General features: G+C 34.8%; 1 protein-coding gene and 1 long non-coding RNA gene across 2 annotated transcripts; both read right to left on the minus strand.

Moving 5' to 3' along the window:
- Positions 1-5098: 5098 nt before the first annotated feature.
- Positions 5099-8288, minus strand: LOC146938513 (disease resistance protein RPM1-like). The gene has a single exon (XM_085752444.1). It carries the CDS (start codon positions 8183-8185, stop codon positions 5471-5473), a length of 2715 nt encoding a protein of 904 aa, XP_085608570.1. The 5' UTR covers positions 8186-8288; the 3' UTR covers positions 5099-5470.
- Positions 8289-16846: 8558 nt separating this feature from the next.
- On the minus strand, positions 16847-19201 carry LOC146938514 (uncharacterized). The gene is made up of 2 exons (XR_015031332.1): positions 17502-19201; positions 16847-17131 (listed from the first exon to the last, which is right to left on the minus strand). It is a non-coding gene; the product is annotated as an uncharacterized LOC146938514 (long non-coding RNA).
- Between the last annotated feature and the right edge of the window lie 1757 nt (positions 19202-20958).

Genomic DNA, 20958 nt, shown 5'->3' on the forward strand with positions numbered 1-20958 from the left:
TTGTTAATTGTTATAGATATATATTTGTTATTTGGTGTATTATTATATATTTAGTAGAGAAATATTATTTATTAGAATATGAGGATTATTAGTGTGAGTGGATTTGGGGTTAGAATAGAAAGAAGAATAAGTTGTTGGGCCTAAATAGATTTGGGAAGAATATTTTAGTATTATAAATAGAGAAGCTTATGTTGGAAAGAGTTTACCTTAAACCGCTTTTTGGAAAAGAGGAGAACAAGAAAGAAGAGAAGAGAAGAGAAAAGTTAAGAGAAGAGGAGAATACCTTAGGAAAGAAGAACGCTGCTGCTGATTTAGGAATTAATCTAAGGTGAGGGTGAGACTATCTTGCATTAATATTAAGTTGTTAAATCATTAGATTACATCTAACAAGTTGAGGAGAGTTTGTGAGAATTTGAGAATTAGGGTTTTGAGAGAGATTTGATGATTAGATGATGAAAACTTGTTGAATTGATGTAGAAATTGTGTACAAACCTTAGATAATCCATAGGATGATTATTGGAAGTAGTTTTGAGGTTAGCACCGTGAGATTAGGTGAAACTTGAAGAAAATCTGCATTCTGCCCAAATTTTGATATTAAAACTGGTATTGATCGGTACAGAATTGGTCTTAGGCGTAAACATGAAAGTTTTAGATAATTTTGTTAGCTTTCTAGTGGCTTTGGTTTGACGTGAAAATGATGTTTGGTCTTTGAGTTATGATGAAAATACTACAAGAGGTCTTAGCGAAATTGTACGGTGACAGCATTCTCTGTTTCATGTTTTTGCGTTTTGTTCATATGTTTCTGTTTTGAATTGATCTTTGTTGTAAACATGAAAGTTGTTGATATTTGTGATATCTTTGCAGTAGCTTTGGTTTGACATGAAAATATGTTGTGGATAATTTATTATGTTTTTACAAAGATACATAGTGAATTATTGTTGATGTTAAAATACGATGTTATATGAAGTTGTTTATGATTGATGAATATGATGTTTTAAGATGTTGTTTATTATCATTTGATATTGTTATATTATGATATGACATGAATTATTTATGTGATCCATATGTTGTCAAGATGTTAAGATGTTAAGACGTTAAGATGATAAGAGTTGTTAAGTCGTCGAGTCGTTATGAAGTCATCAAGTTGTTAAGATGTTATGTTGTCAAGATGTCAAGATGTTAGGATGTCATAGATATTCATGAAGTTGTCTAAGTGGTACGAAAGTTATGTCGTTGCATTAGAGTTGTGTCGTTGCATAGTCAGAGATGGGGGCTTAATGCCCGACAGGTCCTTTATGACCTTAGAGATGGGGGCTCAATGCCCGACATGTCCTTTATGACCTTAGAGATGGGGGCTTAATGCCTGACAGGTCCTTTATGACCTTAGAGAAGAGGGCTTAATGCCTTGGTGGTACCACATGCATAATGAAGATGTCTAAGATGATTTAAGATGATTTGAGAAGTAGAAGTTACATAGTCGAGTCGAAGTTGTTAAGATGTTGAGATGTCAAGTTGTCAAGTTGTTAAGATGTCAAGTTGATAAGTTATTAATGAAGTGCTATGATGAATGAAGACGAATGATTTATGTTAAGATGTTATGTGAGTTATAATTATGTTGATATATGAAGTTGATTACGAATTTGATTATGAAGTTGTTTTCGGTAATGCTATGTTTGATAATGATACTTATGTGAATTACATGATGATGCTTATGATTATATTTGATGTTAGATGTTGATGCTTATGATTATTATTGATGTTAGATGTTATGTGATTTATGATAAGATGTTATGTGATTTATGATAAGGTGTTTGTGACTATTATTTGATGACATGTGATGATGTTTTATGATTAATAATTGAGGTTATTTGATGAAGTATATGACTAATATAAGAAGATTAATGACACTAGTTAAGGAAGTTTAAGTTGTTCGATATGATTAATTAATTATAAGATGTTTAAGTTGTTGAATGTACTTTATATGATTTATATGTTTAATATTATTGTTTGAGAAATCTCACCCCTCTGCTTGGAAATGTTGCTCTTCGTATGGGTAACTTGCAGGTAATCAAGATTAGCTGCAGTCGTGGGTGGCTATCTCTCACAGTGTCTTTAGGTGCTCTGATACGTAACGGGATGAGATTGTGTCTTCTATTTCTATTCCTTACGTATTACTTATGGATTTTTATGAGTAAATGTTGAACAAGACTTATGAGATTTTTATGATGAGGCCTGCGTGCCAAAGATTATTTTTATTGTTGAACTAATTTCCGCTGCGAAGTTTTGAATTACTTATGTTAAATGATTTTGAAGAATAAACTGTTATTCATTCAGTTTATGAATTTTTAAGAAGTGTATCATTCCGTTTAAAGAGTAATTACTCTGATTTTTAATTATGTAATTTTTACGTTGGGAAAACAGGGTGTTACAGCGACCTGATCATGACTAAACCCAATAATCTCTTTGGTAGTGATTTCCCCTTTTTGAAGGTACTTTTTTAATTTGAAAACCACCATGACTACCAAAGAAATTACCGAGTCTGGATAGCTGATGACTTTAATAAGCCGTTTCGGTTTCATGGCAGTCACTTCAAACGTTAGCAACAAAACATGCTATTTTTCTTAACTACGAAAAAGGTTGCCAACATTTTAAAGGAAAATATGCTTGTGATGCCGAAGTGTTTGATTCCAACCAGATTGAATAATAACGGTAACTCTCAAATGGATTCAGATATGTCTAATCTTGCTGAGAAGGAGAAACATGCTGAAAAGGTGAAACAGACTGCTATAGATATAACCCTCTAGAAAGATAATGATTATCTTTGAAAAAACTATATTTTGAATGGACTCAGAGATGATATCTACAGAGTCTACGATACTGCTAAACAGGTTTGGGATGCTCTGCAGAAAAAGTATGATAGTGACGAAGTTGGAGTCAAAAAGTATGTTGTTTGGCGATACATGAACTACAAAATGACTTATGACAAATCCGTGGAAGCACAATCTCATGAAATTAAGAAGATAGCTTACAAAATTGTGGCTGAAGGTATGAAACTAGATGAACAATTTCAAATTGCTGTAATTATTGACAAACTTCCTCTTGCCTGGAAGGACTTCAAGAATATCCTTAGGCATAAGACTAAGGATTTCTCTCTTGAAAGTTTGATTACCCGCCTTTGAATTAAAGAAGATGCGAGGAAACAAGACCTAAAAGAATAGGTGTTTCCTATTTCTAAAAACTACACTAAAAAGACATTTGTAGGTGCTGTTTTAATGCTGTTTTAAAGCATAATGGCCAAAAATTTAAGAATGAGAACCACCATGCGAATAAGAATTCCAATCAGAATAAGAATCGGAATCCCCAAAGGGCCCAATATCAGAAACAAACAAAGAATGACTCTGTTCCGCAATTCAACTGATACAATTGCGGATTATCAGGTCATATGGTACACAAGTGCAGGAACAAATGAAACAAAATTGCTCAGGCTCACCTGACAACTGATGGCTGTTCACAACTATGATAACTAAAGTCAACCTAGTTGGCGGATCTGATGGATGGTGGATGGACACTGGCGCGTCTCGCCATGTCATTGAAATATTGGATGTGGAGGCTCAAGATCCTCCCCCTCGCCCTCGACGTTCCTCCTCTGACTCTTCTTATGGAAAAAAAGGGATTTTTCTCATAGTAACATGGGAAATCCCATGATGGTGTGGACCTCCCTAAGAAGCAGAAGGTTTTCACTTTTGTGTACGATATCGTTATGGGCTGGTACACCGACGTGCTGGACATCCAAGGTCCTCTCCTTCCGCTGAGACCATCATACCTATTGGTCCTAACTACCCTTTCCGATTTTTGAACCTCTTTGTGGGTAATCTTCCTACCACGAAGTAGAATTTTAAGAACTCACTCAGCCGGGAGGATCGTGCCTTCTTCAATAGCCCAGAGCCAGCCGTCAAGCGGAATTTGATTTCTGACGGTGTTATGTCAACAATTCGGATGGCTGGTCTCCTCACCATGTTAGCTTCCAATCATATTGCTGCATTCTAGGACCTAAAGTGGTATGAAGACTATTTGTTTGGTACAATCTATGCAGTTAGTGGAAGACTAAGTTTCCCTGTTATGTCAACATAAATTTTTTTTTAGGATAAAAGCGAAGTGTTGCAATCAAGCCAAACATGGAAGGTGAATAAAAGGATGGTATGGTCCAAACATTGGAATCTCAAAAACATCTTGCGTTCACCTTATGTGGCGCACTCTGTGCTTTCTCTCTTTAACACAAAGGTGTTAATGGCTCACCACTATGTGCTTTCTGTGATCAACAAAATGAATCTATTAATCACCTCTTTATGGAGTGTCACTGAATGAGAAGGGTGTGGTTTGCTTCTCCTCTTAGGGTCAATTTTAGCCATTTCAAGTCCCTATGTCTGCTCTTTCAATGACTAGGCAGAACAAGTGATTGTCAATGGACCGGAGCATTTGATTAAATCAGTCCTAGCCATGAACAGTATCAAGAGATGCCATGACCAGTATGATAATTCGTGGTGCAGCTGATGGGAGTTAGGGACTGTCTGCTGTAACTCGTGATGCTGGCAGAGTAGTTGTTGTGCTGAACTGCTGTAAAAACGTTGCAGACGAGGCTATGGCAATGAAGTTTGGGTTTCAATTTACAAGGGAGAGTGTGTTTAGATTGAGGGTTTAGAAGGGGAAGGAAATGGAGGGTTTAGTTTTCTTTTTTAAACTACAGACTATATAACATGTTTTTCTAAAATAAATCAACTGTGATTGAAGTATTATATTATTGTTTATCATGTTAATATGTTAAATTTTTTTAAGACATTTCGTAGTGTCTTTGATTTAAAAATGAAAATTGAACCCTCCCCTCTTAAACCCTCCATCCAAACACACCATAAGTATCCATGCAAGGATAACATAACATACCCAGTACTGTGCTTAAGTATCTCTGAATAGAGTAGAAATATATGATGCAAATTCTTGTTATGTTTAAACCTATAAAATTGTAACATATTTACAAAGCATTGATACGAAAACGGTACTGTCAATAAAATAAACCAGGTAGCAACTCTAGTACAACAAATTATTAATTACATAAATCTTCATTTTTTTTTTATTCTAAAATAAAAAGGGAAATCAACGGAAATAAGGTCTTGCAATCCTTGAAAGGAAAGCTCTCACAACATATTGCATGCATGATAAATTACAAACAACTTAAATCTCAAAAAAAAAAACAAAGTATCTTGAATCAATAACTTAGAGGTTTCATATTCCCTCAAAAAAAAAACTTAGAGGTTTCATATAAAATTATTAAAGAAACAATTTTGTCATTGGGATCGGAAGTTCCAAAGCACGAAAAAAAAGATGCCACTGTTGTAAAAGTCCACTTGGAGAAATCAATTTCCATCACTGATCACACTAGAAGTTGGATGGTGTATGATTTCTAACTCCATTGTCCTTAAAGTTTGGGATAAAACTCTGCAAGTGGAACATCCCAAACATTGAGAACTTCAAGCTTTTCTAAGTGTTGGATCCCAGAAGGAACCGTCTTGAGGTTGGGGATATCTGATAACTCAAACTTTTTTAGAGATTGCAATGCTCCTTTGTCAATAATGATTGAATTCAAATTTGGCAATTCTTTGATGTATAGCTCCTTTAGATTTTGAAACCCACCATCATGAAAATGTAAAGTTTCACCTTCATAAGCCTCTTCGCTGATTGAGAGGGACAGCAAATTTTGCATATTTTGTAGAGACTTTACTGGATCATCAATTAACTGCGAGCATCTTAATACTAGCTTAACAAGATTTTGAAACTTGGGAATCCATTCAGGAAACTTCCACAACCTTCCACGTAGTTTAAGATTTCGAAGCTTAGGTGCAGATGAAATCAAATGCAAATCAATGTCATCACATTCATATTTATGTTTGAATTTAGCCCCAACACTTAGTTTCTCCAAGTGTGGCATCTCATCCAATAAGGAAGATAAAGCGCTTCCATATTCTCTACGAAGACCAACCAAACCCAATTTCCTTAATTGTCTCAGCTTTCCCAACTCTCTAATAAACTCTGTTCCATCAAAATTTATTCCCACTTCACTCAATGTTTGCAGAGATTCCATACATCCTATAACACCCTTCAACTGAAAAAAACACATATTGTAGCCCATAAGATGCCGTAGCTTCCTAAGCTTGCTAAACTCCCTCGGTATCATATAGAAACAACTATTAGTCCTCAGATCCAAGGTCTCTAGATTATGAAGCTGGCAAATGAATTTGGTAAAATTTGGTTGATACTTTTCTATGAAAGAATTTTTGAAGCTTAGATACTTTAAGTGGATCAAACTTTCCAAATTTTTATGAAGAGTAAGCAATAAAACATCTTGAAAATCAAGCACCTTCAGAGGTCTACGCTTTGTCAAGATTCTACTCACAATGTATTCGTCTAAAAAGACCCTATCATTTCTGAAAAAAAATAGTGAACGAATGTGTGAGTTTTCCATACATCCCATGATATCAGTAGAATCGATTGTTATTGATAGACGTCGAATAATTCCACTTAAACATGAATGACCATCAGCACCAATATGGTCACAGAAACGTAAATCCTCACACTTTTCAAGAATCATCATACGTATTAGATCATGAACACGACAACTTTTATTTTTTCCATCAATTCTAACTGAAGATACCTGCACCAAACTTCTATGGATCAACTCTGTCAAATATCCTTCTGCCACTTCTTCCAGAGTATTCCCTTGTTCTTCTTTCACAAATCCTTCAGCTATCCATTGTCGAATCAGTCTCTTTGATTCAACTTCATAATCTTCTGGATATACTCCAAAATACAACAAACACGACTTAAGATAAAAAGGCAAATCATCATAGCTGAAACCTAAAATTCTTTTTATTCCAGTCAAATTTGAATCTTTCTTTAACTCTGAAGTCATATTTTCACTAAATTTCTGCCATTCAAATGCATTTTTCTCCTTTGTAGATAAAAGACCACCAATGGTCACTATTGCTAGTGGCAATCCCTTGCATTTTCTAACAATTTCTGAAGATGTATCAATTAGCCCTTTTGGACAACATCCATCAAAGTCAAATCTGAATGCCTTCTTATTGAACAACTCACAAGATTGTTCTTTTGTTAAAGGTTGCAGCTCATGTACTTCAATAAAAGAAGATTTCTTACAATGTATGGCAACATCTATATTTCTTGTTGTGATAAATATCTTACTCCCATTTTTATCATCCCTCACAGCATATTCAATGTCATCCCAAAAACTTATGTTCCATACGTCATCAAATACAAAAACGTACCTCTTTTGCTGCAAGTAGTTTCTCAACTCAGAAATCAATGACCCTCGATCCATTTTAGAGATATCTTGAAGAGGATGGTCTCCTTTTTGTTTGTAAAGCTCCTTTAACATGCCTCTCAGCAATCCTTCTATATTGTATGATTGTGACACCGTGATCCACACACGACAATCAAAGTGTCCCACAACTTCTTTGCTGTCAAAGACTTTTTTGGCAAGAGTGGTTTTTCCTTGCCCTCCCATTCCTACCACCGAGATGACAGTTCGCTCTGCTCTTCCCTCTACCAACCAACCAATCAATCTATTTTTGGGTGCTTGAAAACCTACCATTTCAGCTTCATCAACGTATAAGGCAGCCATATGAAGATTGTGCCATTTAGCATTTTGGTTTTCTCTTAACCCGCTTGATCCTTGTTCAATAACAGGTTGGTTTCTGAAGTCATATCTTTTACTTCTTTCTTTGATGTCACGAACAGATGACTTAATTTCTTGAATCTCTGATGCTATTTGATGTCGAGGGGTCATATGTTTGAGCATGCGAGAAATCTTATTGAGTAAAGGTACACATCCAGGATCACGAGGCTTCTGTCCCACACGGATCATGTAATCATCAATGACATCTTCTATGCGAAACCCTACTTCCCGAACCTGTTTCACCCATACTTTGACTCCGTCACCAGTGTTGTCTCCTTCAATTGCAGCTCTTCTATCAGCATCTTTAAGGAAGGCTTGGATGCTTTCCAACTCATCTTTAATGTCTGCAAATTCTTTGTGAACACCTTTGAGTAGTTTGATTTCTTTTGTCAACAATGGAAGCAGTTGTTCAATAGCAAAAGACACTGCTATTTCTGCCATTTTGAGATTTTTTGTTATTCTGTAAGATGAAGACTACTTGTTTAGTGCAATCTATGCAGTTAATGGAAGACTGAGTTTCCCTGTTGTTTAGTAATTTTTTGAGCAAGTTGGTATTCCATCATCGTACTAAAACAAATTAAAAAACGACTTACACATTGGTAGAGGTAATCAAACATTATTTGTATAATTTTTTTCATGTTAAGTGTAGTGAAACAAGAAAAGCTAACCAAGTTGTTATTCACGTGATTTAGGAATTTGGCTTATCTATAAAAGTAACAATTGTAAACAATATTAATTATCTCTAGATCTGTGTTAAATGTAGTGTACCAAAACAAATTATTAAAAAAATAACCCGTGCTTGATGCTTGTCGGGTGTAATAAGTCATCATCTTCCTGCCATTTTGTTAACACTGTCACAACAACCAATGTGATTACATTAAGAACGTGTCATGTTCGAGTTTCCATTCTGTAACACCCATACTAAACTGTCTAGAATATTTAGTATGCGTATTAAACTTAGTACTGGATGCATTAAAAAAAATTACAGCAAGATTTCTTTCGAATGAATAAAATCCTGGATACAATACAAGTTCGTACATATGATAAAACATCATCTGTCAAATACATACATCTGATATATATTTGAATACATAAAATATCAACAACTGGTACGAGCGAGCTCTTGACAATAATTCATTCAACTGCATATCTGTCACCTCTTGGTACAACCAACCTACTAATTTGAAATAAAAAAAAAAAAAAAAAGATTGGGGTGAGACAGAATGTCTCGGTGAGTTCCACTTATCCTAGGCTATAGGCAATCTCGGGGAAACCCTACAATTGTCATATGTGCGTGTGTGTGCTCTACATACCTGAACGATCATGAGATACTAAGATCGTTATCTGAACTATCTAACATATTCCGGAAAACTGGACGATCGGGGGTAGACTAATGTTTTAGCAAGACTTTTTTTATTTTTTTTGAAAGATCTCAAAAAATGTTTTATTTAAAAATACGAGAATACTTTTTATTAAATTAAATAAATGAAAATTCATTTTAAAAAGCACTTTCTCTATCTCATTGCAATATTATTTATTTATTTTTGGCCAAATTGCTATATTTATTTATCTTTATCGAAATATTGTCGATTAAGAGTATGAATGAAACGGTAATTATTTGAATCTTTTGGATTAATCGATCATTAGACCGAATACCAAATTATAAAAATTAAAAAAATGCAACCAGTCATCATGCATTCTTGGACGAATGATTTTCTTATTATAAATGGCAGGTGGTTTTCATTGTTGTGGGTTTCAAGGAAAAAAGTGCAAGTAACCATTATGTATTTTTTATTTTTTTTGGTGAACAACCATTATGTATTCTTCAATGTATAGGAGGAAATTAACTTAAGATAGCTTAATCTCTTTAATATGGTTTCTATTTTTCAATACTTTTTCTTAGGGAATTTTTCAATACATCTTCTCTCAAAAAAGAAAAAAAAAATAATACCTCTAAAATATACTGTTTTTTGTCTTCAAATGAAGTACTCGCGCAATACGTGAGTTAATAATATATCAATCTATATATATATATATATATATATATATATATATATATATATATATATATATATATCACATATCTAAGTTAGTTGAGTCCAATATGATGTAGTGGGGATATCATAAAAGAGGAAAATTGTAACAGTGGCTTGGTAGAAGATTTGTGCTTCCTATGAAGAAGGGGGTTTAAACATAAGATCTCTTATTTGTCTAATTGAAGCCACAAACCTAAAGCTTTGCTGGGATCTCTTGCATTCAGAGGAACACTGGGCAATCATTCTTAAGAGTAGAGTTCTCAGAGGCATAGCTTTTATTAATCAAAATGGAGTTCCAAGTCATTAGAGATAACTCAACTTGGTTAGTAGGGGATGGGAAAAAAATCAACTTCTGGTTTGATTCCTGGTGTGGAGACCCCTGATTTCAAACTCTAAACGCAGATACTTATATGATTGCTCCTTATCCTTCTTCTGTGAATGATTTCATCTCTAACTATCAGTGGAGCATCCCTCAATCCCTTACTCATGTTTTTCCCTCTCTTGAGAAATCTTGATGTCAGACATATATTTTCCACATAAAAAAAAGGGTTAAATATGTTTTTGGTCCTTATCAAGGTTATCAAAATCGGGACTTTACTTCAAGTCGAAAGGGAGTAGCAAAATCGGGACTCGTAAAATCGCAATCAAAATCGAAGGATTTTACTCAAGGACTTTTGTAGAATCGATATAGGACAGCAAAGTCGGGACTCGTAAAATCGCAATAAAAATCGAGGATTCTACGAAAACAAAAATAATGCTAAATATATGTTATATATTGCATATAGTCATAAATGACTAAAGTTCAAAATCCCCAAAATACATATACATAAATGTGGGGGGAACTGAAAGAATGAAATTTTTTTGCCTTTTGGGTATTTATAGAACGGGTCATGGATTCAAATCGGGTCAATTTACGAACCGGGTCAAAAATTGACCCTTATAAAAAAAAATGAACAAAATCCTTCAGAATCCATCAAAATCCTGCGATTTTGAATGAATTTCACGATTTTGTGCGATTTTGTGCGACTTTGATAGGATTTTGCCTGTTTTTCGGACTTGCTATGGATTTGTGCCGTTGAAGCTACGCAAAGTCGCAAAAACCAGGATTTTGGGACTTAAGTCGCGTTTTTGATAACAATGGTCCTTATAAATATGTTAACTTTTCGTTTTAGTCCCTCTAAAATTTTCCTTCAACTTTTAGTCCCTATAAAATTTTCAACCTTCACTTTTGGTCCCTCTTTTAAAGTAAACTCATATGTAGAATTCATATTATTTAATAAAATTTTCCAGAAAAATTCAAAATATTACAAGAATCACTCCAAAAAAAATTCAGAATTTTTTAACAAAACATGAATTTAATATGAATTTTTATATTTTTTATGGTTAAAAATTCATATTTAATTTGTGTTTTGTTAAAAAATTCTAATTTTTTTTAGGAAATTTTTTTAGAATATTTTACACATTTCTGCACAATTTCATTAAAAAATACAAAAATTAAATTAAAAATAGGGACCAAAAATAGTGATTGAAAATTTTATAGGGACTAAAAGTCGAAGGAAAATTTTAGAGGGACTAAAACGAAAAGTTGAAATATTTATAAGGACTAAAAACATATTTAACCCTAAAAAAAATGTTCCTTCGTATGTTCTCATTATATTATAATTTAAATGAAATGCATTGGTTCTAAAAACAAAAGATAATATTGCTGCATTGAGGTAAGTTACTTGAATAAACCATTAACGAAATCATACAAATATCATATGAGTAAGACCGTAATTGGACATAAATTTAATACAATTTCAACCAAATTCAAGTCAAACATGGAGAATGAGTAACTAACACAAATAGTCTATAACAATTAACTTGCCCACCTTCGAAGTTTGCACATCTGACTAACCAAAGAAATCCTTAAAGAAGCTTATCCCTATCATCTCAAGATCAATCTGATAGTTTGGTTTGGAAGCACAATACTACAGGTACGTTATCCCTTAAAGAAGCTTTTGAATTTAAAAGACATCATCTATTAGAGTATAGTGAGAAGATAACTTGGAGAGCAAGCTATCTAGATAACTTGGAGAGCAAGCAAGTTAGTTAGAGTAAGTTACTTGGAGAGCAAGAAAGTATGTTAGGAAACATGGTATCCATGGATGAAAGAGAGAAAAACTTAGAAAGTATTGTATTGATAGTAAAGAGCAATACTACAAATGATTGAATTGACCCACTAATAGGGTGGTTACAACTATATATACTACTATAAGACTAGTACTAGTTGAAGCTAAACTATATCTCTAATAGTCCCCCGCAAGTTGGAAGGTGTTCTCAACACTTCCAACTTCGGATGAACAATACAATAGGATATCAAACAAAGGAAAATACAAGGAGAGATGCCGGAAATACATCGGCCAAGAGAATAGCAACAACCAAATGCTTATCCAACAAGAGGAAACCACAACTCAAGGTTTAACCACTTGGAGGAAGAAGCAACAAAACAACGCTTAACCACCATCCGGTAGAAGCCAACATCCACAAAGCTATAAAAGGCACAACGCTTAACCATCAAAAGTTGTCAATAACTCAAGACAGAAGCACAAGAAACGACGCTTAACCATCCTTGGACAGAAGCACAATGCTTAAACATCCATGATAGAAGCACAACAAGGCTTAACCATCATGGACAGAAGCACAAAACAAGAAGCAAAGCCAACATAGGCTAATAAGAAAGATGAAGAAGAAAGCCATGGACAGAAACTATTACCACAACATGACATGAAAACTCAATGAGCTTCAAACATAATGGATCCTCCAACAATGAAGCATAACCAAAAAACCGAAAGAAACAAATCTGATCTTTGTGTAAAGACAACTTCAGGCTTTAAAGTTCCACATTCACATCAGCAAAGTGAGGTAATATTGGTAGATGACAAACATGTCATGTTGTCAAATCAAGCTACTGTGATGAGTATGTGATGCCCAAATAACCATTCAGAACCAGTTCAAACCAATATCCAAAGGCCAGTTGCAATGAATCAGTCAATTACCAAAAACATTGCATGAGCGATCAAGAGTTACAATGATCCTTAATTGAAGCTTCTTGTCTTCAATCATGGCAGAAACCACGCGATATGGATCCAATAATCAACAATATCACATAATCTTAACAGGTTTAACTTCATTCAGTGACTGATTGTGTTGTCAAACCAGAACAGAATCCCAACAATCGATTCGCAAAGCCAGAATCAACTCAACAACTTGTGAGTATCCAAAGCAATCTAAATCAACAATATCAATCTATCTTCCGGCGAGGACTTTCAACAAACACCTTGGGAGGAACATTCATATGCGATAAAGACGAAAACACCAAAATCTCAAGGTACATAGAAAACAAATATGAATCAGAAGAGAAAATAGAGGAGGTATTTTATAAGAGAATCCAAAACTACTTGAACAAAAACGAAACAAAGCTGAAGACGATCGGATCGAAAAATCAAAACCGAATTAGAATTGGAATCACGAACCCTAAGAATTGGGGAAAAAGTGATAACGAAATTGCGATGAGAAGTAATCGCAAGGATAAGAACATACACAACAAGAAATCAAAATAGTCACAAACAGAAAATCTCGATCGATCAAGAATTCAGATAAGAAATTCTAATTGAACATGAAATAGAATCCGAAAACAAACAGAAAGAAGATGAATCAGTGTATGAAATGAACAAGAAATTGCAAAACCCTAGGATTTGGGGGAAATTGAATCAGAACGACGAAGAAGAAAACCAGAGAAAGGTGAATGAAATTTCTCGAGAAAAAGTGAACGAAAATTCTCGAGAAAGTGAGAAAGGGGGGAAAAACTAGAATGGAAAAGAAAAGGAAAATTGAGAAAATTGGATTTTCTCAAGAAAATGCAGCGGAAAATATCCTTCAAGGTGGATACCAGATTAGCTCTAATACCATGTTAGGAAACATGGTATCCACGGATGAAAGAGAGAAAAGCTTAGAAAGTATTGTATTGATAGTAAAGAGCAATACTACAAATGATTGAATTGACCCACTAATGGGGTGGTTACAACTATATATACTACTTTAAGACTAGTACTACTTGAAGCTAAACTATATCTCTAATATCATCTTCCAAAGCACATCTGGACCAAATCAATTTGGTCTAAAGATATTCCTCCATCAAAATCCCTTCTTGCCTGGAGACTTATGCATGATAAGCTTCCTACTGATGAGAATTTGTCCCTGAGAGGCTCCTATCTTCCTTCCATGTGCTCTCTTTGCATGGCTATGCTTCAGAAATTGGAATCCTCAATGCAAGCTTACTATTGTTGCTGCCCTAATCAACATCCTCAATGATATTTGCTTTGCAAGGAATCAACAAAGGTTTAAATTCAAGAAGATTCATTGGAAGTCTGCAATCTCTACTATCATCTCAAATGTCTCCCTGACTAATAATCTCTCATAAACAGTTGCTTCCTCCTCTATCACTGACTTTATCATCTTGAAGAAGTTTAATGTTTGTATTCATCCTCCAAAGTCTCCCAAGATCATAGAAATTGTCTGGCACCCCCCCTATCTTTCAATGGATCAAATGTAACACAGATGGCCCTGCAACTAATACAACCACATCTTGTGGTGGAATTTTCAGGGACAAAGACTCTAAATTCCTCCTTTGCGATGCAGAAAACACTGGACTGGAAATGCTCATCAAGCTGAATTATCTGGTATAATGAGGGCAATAGAAGTTGCTGCAAATCATCATTCGAACTCTCCTTGGCTAGAATCAAATTCAGCTTTGGTTGTGAATGCCTTCAAAAATCATTCTCTAGTTCCTTGGAACTAAGAAATCGTTGGAATAACTGCATGCATATTGTTAGCAACATGAACTTTTTGGTATCTAATGTGTATAGAGAAGGTAACTGTTGTGCTGATGCTCTGGCCAACATTGTGTTGTAAAATTAGGGAGAAGAATATCTCTACAAATAATAATTAACATATAAATATAAGAATCAATTTATGTTAATAGGAATAATCAAGGGAGATTTCAAGGAAACTTATTTCTGTTAAGATTGTTGTCGAAATAGATCACCGGTCACAACTCTATCAACATCTTTGACAACCAGATCAAACCTACTACCAAATCAACTATCAAGATCTGTGGAATGAACAAATAGTGAGGTAGTCTGAGACGTGTTGATCACACTGTCCTTAAGGATTTTCCGCGTAATTATATGCTAATCCCCCATGATTTAACAGACCCTTCTTGGTTTAACAGACCATTCTTGGTTTAAAACCAAGGATACCAGAATTGTGTGTTACACTCATAGAAGAGATAATTTTTTATAAGTTCTTCATGAGTTTTACAATAAAGAAAAATGGTGTTACTCATATTGAAAGTAAAGGGAACGTAAAACACTAATTGGCAGTTAGCTTATATGAATAAATAGGCACTAACTCCTCAAATATAATAGTAGCTCAAATTCAAAGTATGCCTTCTTAATTTGCTTCGGTTACAAAATAAATACCATGTGCATAAATTACCGATTCAAATGAGAGTAAAAATGCATAGACTTAGTCAAGTCAAAATGACGTGATCTAAAGAATTAGACCAAGTCAAATATTAGTATTAATCATAAATAAAATAATAATTTTCTATTAAAATATTTTTCGATATTTCTCAATTAAAATAATGGGACACAAAATATTTGAAACTTTTGAAATATACTCAAAATTTACAACACATTGGTCCTACCATAGATAATCTCACTATTTGACTAGAGATCCCTGCTTGTATTAGAAGCTTTCTATGTTCAAAACTGGCTAGGTTTGCCTTGTTTTAGGTTTGTTAACTTTTGAAGAGGTTTGTTTTGGCCCCCCTCTTTTTTGCTTTGTATTTGTTCCCTTTTCTTTTGCTAATATATTTTGGATAGTCTTACTCCCACACATTCCACCATATACTCGTTACAAATCAATAATTAGAAATTACATTTCACACCTATATAAACAGATATAGAAATTTTCCTATCCAAACTTTTCAACAAAATTCAATTTTAAAATGAAAAATCTGTCGAAGCTAGGAGGTGCCGAAGAATTTGTAAAGTTCACAACTTTTGATTTTCATAATTTATTTAATTCTAATATATAAAGTCTCGGTGTCCTATGTTTTTGACATTGATCGTGTCAATTTTTCCATGTCATGTCCGGTGTCCATGCATGTAGGAGTTCGTTCTTCATAGACAACACATTAGATTGGAAATGAGAATCACAACGAACAAAGTAAGTAACATAAAAGAAGTAAAATTTACAAACCTTCAGGAAAAAAAAAAAAAAAAGAAACTAGAGAATGATAAAAGTCAGCCGAATGATATGTTCGTATGGAGAGCAAACAAGCGATGATCTTTCTCTGTTAAGTCACCATACAAATTCTTAAATTATAAAAGTGAAGTGTTGCAATCAAACCAATTTCCAAAAATGGAAGGTGTGAATAAAAGGATGGTATCCAAACTTTGTGCTTTTTCTCTTGAACAAAGGTGTTAATTGCTCACCACTGTACTTTCTGTGATCAACAAAATTAATCTATTAAGTATTAATCACCTCTTTATGGAGTGTAACTGGATGAGAAGGGTGTGGCTTGCTTCTCCTCTTGGTTTCAATTTTAGCCATTCAAGTCCCAATGTCTGCTCTTTCAACGCGTGGGATGAAGAGAACAAGTGATTGCGAATGAACCGGAGCATGTGATTAAATCAGTCCTAGGCATGAACAGGAACAAGAGATTGCATGAAGGATATGATATTCCTTGGGCAGCGGATGGGAGTTAAGGACATTTCGCAGTAACTTGTGATGCTGGTGAAGTAGTTGTTGTGTTGAACTGCTGTAAAAACATGATGCGGACGAGGCTATGGCAATGAAGTTTGAACTTCAAGTTACAAAGAAGATTCTCTAAGTATGCATGCAAGGATCACATAACATATCCAGTACTGTGCCTAAGTATCTCTGAATGAAGTAGAAATATATAATGCAAATTCTGGTTATGTTTAAAATTACAAATTAGAAAATAAAAAAAGGGAAATCAACAGAGAAATAAAGTCTTTCATTCCTTAAAAGGAAAGCTCTCACAACATATTGCATACATGATACATCACAATTCACCAACAACTCAAATCTCAAATAAAATAACAAAGTACCTTGAATCAATAACTTATAGAGTTTTCATATACCGTAATTAATTAAAGAAAGACAACACAGTTTTCGTATCACTAGGAACACAAGTGCCGAAGTAGGAATGTAGGATGCCACTGTTGTAAAGGTTCGCTTGGAGAAATGAATTTCCATGATCACATTGGAAGCCAACCACCTAAAGATTAACACAAATTAATACAATACAGATTATTTGAGAATGGATTTCTCAGAATGAAACAATTACAATGAAATGTTTCAAAATAAACGTCGTTTAAGGTTTTTACATACATATTAAAAAATGCAATTGACCAGAAGAAAGTGAACAGACATTTTACCAAGTTATCCTTAAAATATGTAAAGTTGAATATAATGTTTTGAGAGTAGTGTTTAGAGGGTACAATTGGATAAAAATTAAGTAGGATCGCATTGAAAATTGAGTATAACATTCATTTTGAAACAATGTTGTTTTGCTAAAGTGACATATGCTTGAAGAAAATTAAAGTGAGGCAAAATATACAAATTATTTTAGGAAAGAAAATGTATACCTTTTCTCCCACTCCAAGATGGATGACGTATGCTTTCGAACTCCATAGTACTTAAAGTTTAGGATAAAATTCTGCAAGGGGGACATCCCAAACATTGAGAACTTCAAGCTTTTTTAAGTATTGGATGCCAGCAGGAACAGTCTTGAGGTTCGGGATACAAGATAACTCGAACATTTTTAGACAATGCAATGATCCGTTTTCAATAACGATTGAATTCAAATTAGGCAATTCTGTAATGAATAGTTCCTTTAGATTTTGAAATCCTCCATCATGAAAATGTAAACTTTCGCCCTCGTAAGCATTGTTCAAGATTGAGAGAGACAACAAGTTTGACATATTTTCTAAATAGTTTATTGGATCATCAGCTAACCAGGAGTTTACTAACTTCAATTTAACAAGATTTTGAAGCTTAGGAATCCACTTTGGAAACTCATCCAACGTTCCATTCAGTTCAAGAATTCTAAGCATTGGCGGGGGTGATGCCAAATGCGCATCAATCACTTCCGCATAAGAACTACGTCTTGGCATTTTTGACCAGATGTTTAGTTTCTCCAAGTGTCGTGTCTCATTCAATAAGGAAGATATATCACTCCCATGATGTTCCTTAATGCCTGCTAAGCCCAATTTCCTTAACTTCCTTAGCTTTTCGAGCTCTTTAATTAACTCTATTCCATCCTCATCATCTATCCACGCTTTACTCAGCGTTTCTAAACATTCCATGCCTCCTATACCACCCTTCAATTCTAACAAAGACATACCACGTCCTAGAAGATGTCGTAGCCTTCTAAGCTTGCTAATCTCCTTTGGTATCATATAGATACTAGTACCCCTTAAGTCCAAGGTCTCCATGTTTTGCAGCATACCAATTGATTTGACAAATTCAGGCTCTGCAAATTCTACAAAACTTCCCTTATTGAAGCTTAAATACTTCAAGTGGATCAAATTTCCTATATTTTCTTTAATATATAGAAATTTAGAAACGAGATCGATCACCTTCAACCTCTTGTATTCTGTAAAGATTCTCCTTGCAAAGTGTTCATCCAGCCATTGTGATTGATCATTTGTGAATAGAAATAGTGACCGAACATGTGAGTTTTCAGTACATGTCTTAAAATCATTAGAATTTGTTGTTACTGAGAGGCATCGAATAATTTGAAATGGAGATGAATGATCATCTTCACTAATCTGCCTGCAAAAACTTAAATCTTCTGCAACTTCTTCCAAAGTATACCCGCTTTCTTCTTTCACAAATCCTTCAGCTATCCATTGTCAAATCAGTCTCTTCGATTTAACTTCATAATCTTATGGATACATTCCAAAATACAACAAACATAACTTAAGATGAAAATGCAAATCATCGTAGCTGAAACCTAAAATCTTATTTATTCTAGTCAAATGGGGATCCTTCTTGAGCTCTGAAGTCATATTTTTACAAAATCTCTGCCACTCAAATACATTTTTCTCTTTTGTAGACAATAGATCGCCAATGGCAACAATTGCTAGCGGAAAACCATTGCATTTTCTAGCAATTTCAAAAGATATATCAATGAGCTCGTTTGGACAACATCCATCACTGTCAAACCGAAATGTCTTCTTGTTAAACAACTCAAAAGACTGTTCGTTCGTTAAAGGATGCAATTCATGCACTTCAATAAAAGAAGATTTTTTTTACAATATATGGCAACTTCCATATTTCTTGTGTGAACATATGCATTGTAGTTGAGTCATATGTTCATGCATACATGACTGATGGTGGTGGATTTTATATCCAATTGAGGTGATTACGATGTTTTTGATGCATCGAAGGTGACGACCTTGAGGTGTTTTGGTACCACATGCATCTAGATGAGTCTAGAGTCATTGCATAAACTGTTGGTGAATTGAATTGCATTGAGATGTGTTTGGTGATCGATTTGCTAATTGTAATTGTGGACTGAATTGTTAATTGTTAATTGTTGAAAGACAAGGTGAGATTGGGATATGTGTATGATACACTTGTTGATATGAACTTGGAATGATGGTAATGAATGATTGAATGTTATGGATACTTGTGAGTAGATGAATAATTTAGTAAACATTATGCTTAAATGTATCTTTCATTTCCAATGTTCCTACCATTTTCTTATGTGGATTATGATGATGTAATGCTAACCCTCAGTGGTTTACCACCTACCTTTCTGTATGGACGGGTAGATGGAGTGCAGGATGCTTAGTTTGTTGCTTGATGATGCCGAGGAGTGGAGTTCCTCTTTTTATGCAAGTGTCTAGATTAAGGCTGTGATCTAGGGTAGTTCTTGCATGTTGGTTTTATTTTTGGACTATGTATTTGGAGTTGAGATGTTATTTGTTATCTGATAATTGGAGAATACAATTGTATTTTTCTGAGATCCAGAGATGTTTATGAATTATATGTATGTTCCGCTGCTATGTTGTGTAACATGATCTTTATGCATGTATTTTTGTGGTTTGATTCGAAGACGTAGCATCTATTTCTAGAATATGTTTGTATATTCGCGCGTTTTACCGCTTATTAGAAATAGGGTGTTACAAGTTGGTATCAGAGCCGTGGTCAGTCTTGTCCAGACTAGTAGACTAGTGTTTGTTGATACTCCCTATTAGTATGCGAATGACAATGAGTTGCCTTCGGTACTTGTTCTTGTGTTGTTGTGCTGTTGTTCTTGTCTGTTGGTTGGTTTTATGTAGAAGTGAGATGGCGGGTGGTAGAGATGATGCGGTGATTGTTCAGGCTTTAGCTTCGATGGCTCAGGTGTTGGCTCAGGCGAATGAGCAGGCGGCAGTTGGTCATCGTGATCCTGGTGAGGCTGAGGAGCGGAGGTTGGATCGTTTCTTGCGAAACAGTCCGCCGACGTTCAAGGGTAGGTATGACCCGGATGGAGCTCAGAGTTGGGTGCAGGCTATGGAGAGGATCTTTCGTGCTATGGTGACGAGTGAAGACCAGAAGGTCAGGTTGGCTACTCATATGCTTGGTGAGGAGGCTGAGTATTGGTGGACCAATGCTAAGAGGAGGCTTGAGGCTGGTGGAGCTGTGACTTGGGCTAGGTTCAAGACCGAGTTTTTGAGGAAGTACTTTCCTGAGGATTTAAGGACTAAGAAGGAAGTGGAGTTCTTGAACTTGAAGCAAGAGAACCGTTCAGTGGCTGAGTATGCGGCAAAGTTTGAGGAGCTTTCGAGGTTTTGTCCGTACATCAATGCGGAGGATGCTATGATCTCTAAGTGTGTTAAGTTTGAAAGCGGTTTGAGGCCCGACATCAATCAGTACATGTGTATTCAGGAGATCCGTGACTTGGATACTTTGGTGCATAAGTGTCGTATGTTTGATGAAGCTGGAAAGGTCAAGGTGAATCATTACAAGGCAATGAATGAAAAGAAGGGAAATAGTTATGGATTTGGGAAGCCGTACAACAAGGAAAAAGGAAAGAAGAAGGAATCTAGTGGG

This window comes from Medicago sativa, chromosome 3 (genome assembly GCF_051527215.1).
Source record: "Medicago sativa cultivar Bolivia chromosome 3, Bolivia_mono, whole genome shotgun sequence".
Taxonomy (NCBI): Eukaryota; Viridiplantae; Streptophyta; class Magnoliopsida; order Fabales; family Fabaceae; genus Medicago; species Medicago sativa.

Coding starts and splice junctions, on each gene's coding strand:
- LOC146938513 (XM_085752444.1), bottom strand. CDS start 8,185: ATGGCAGAAATAGCAGTGTCTTTTGCTATTGAACAACTGCTTCCATTG.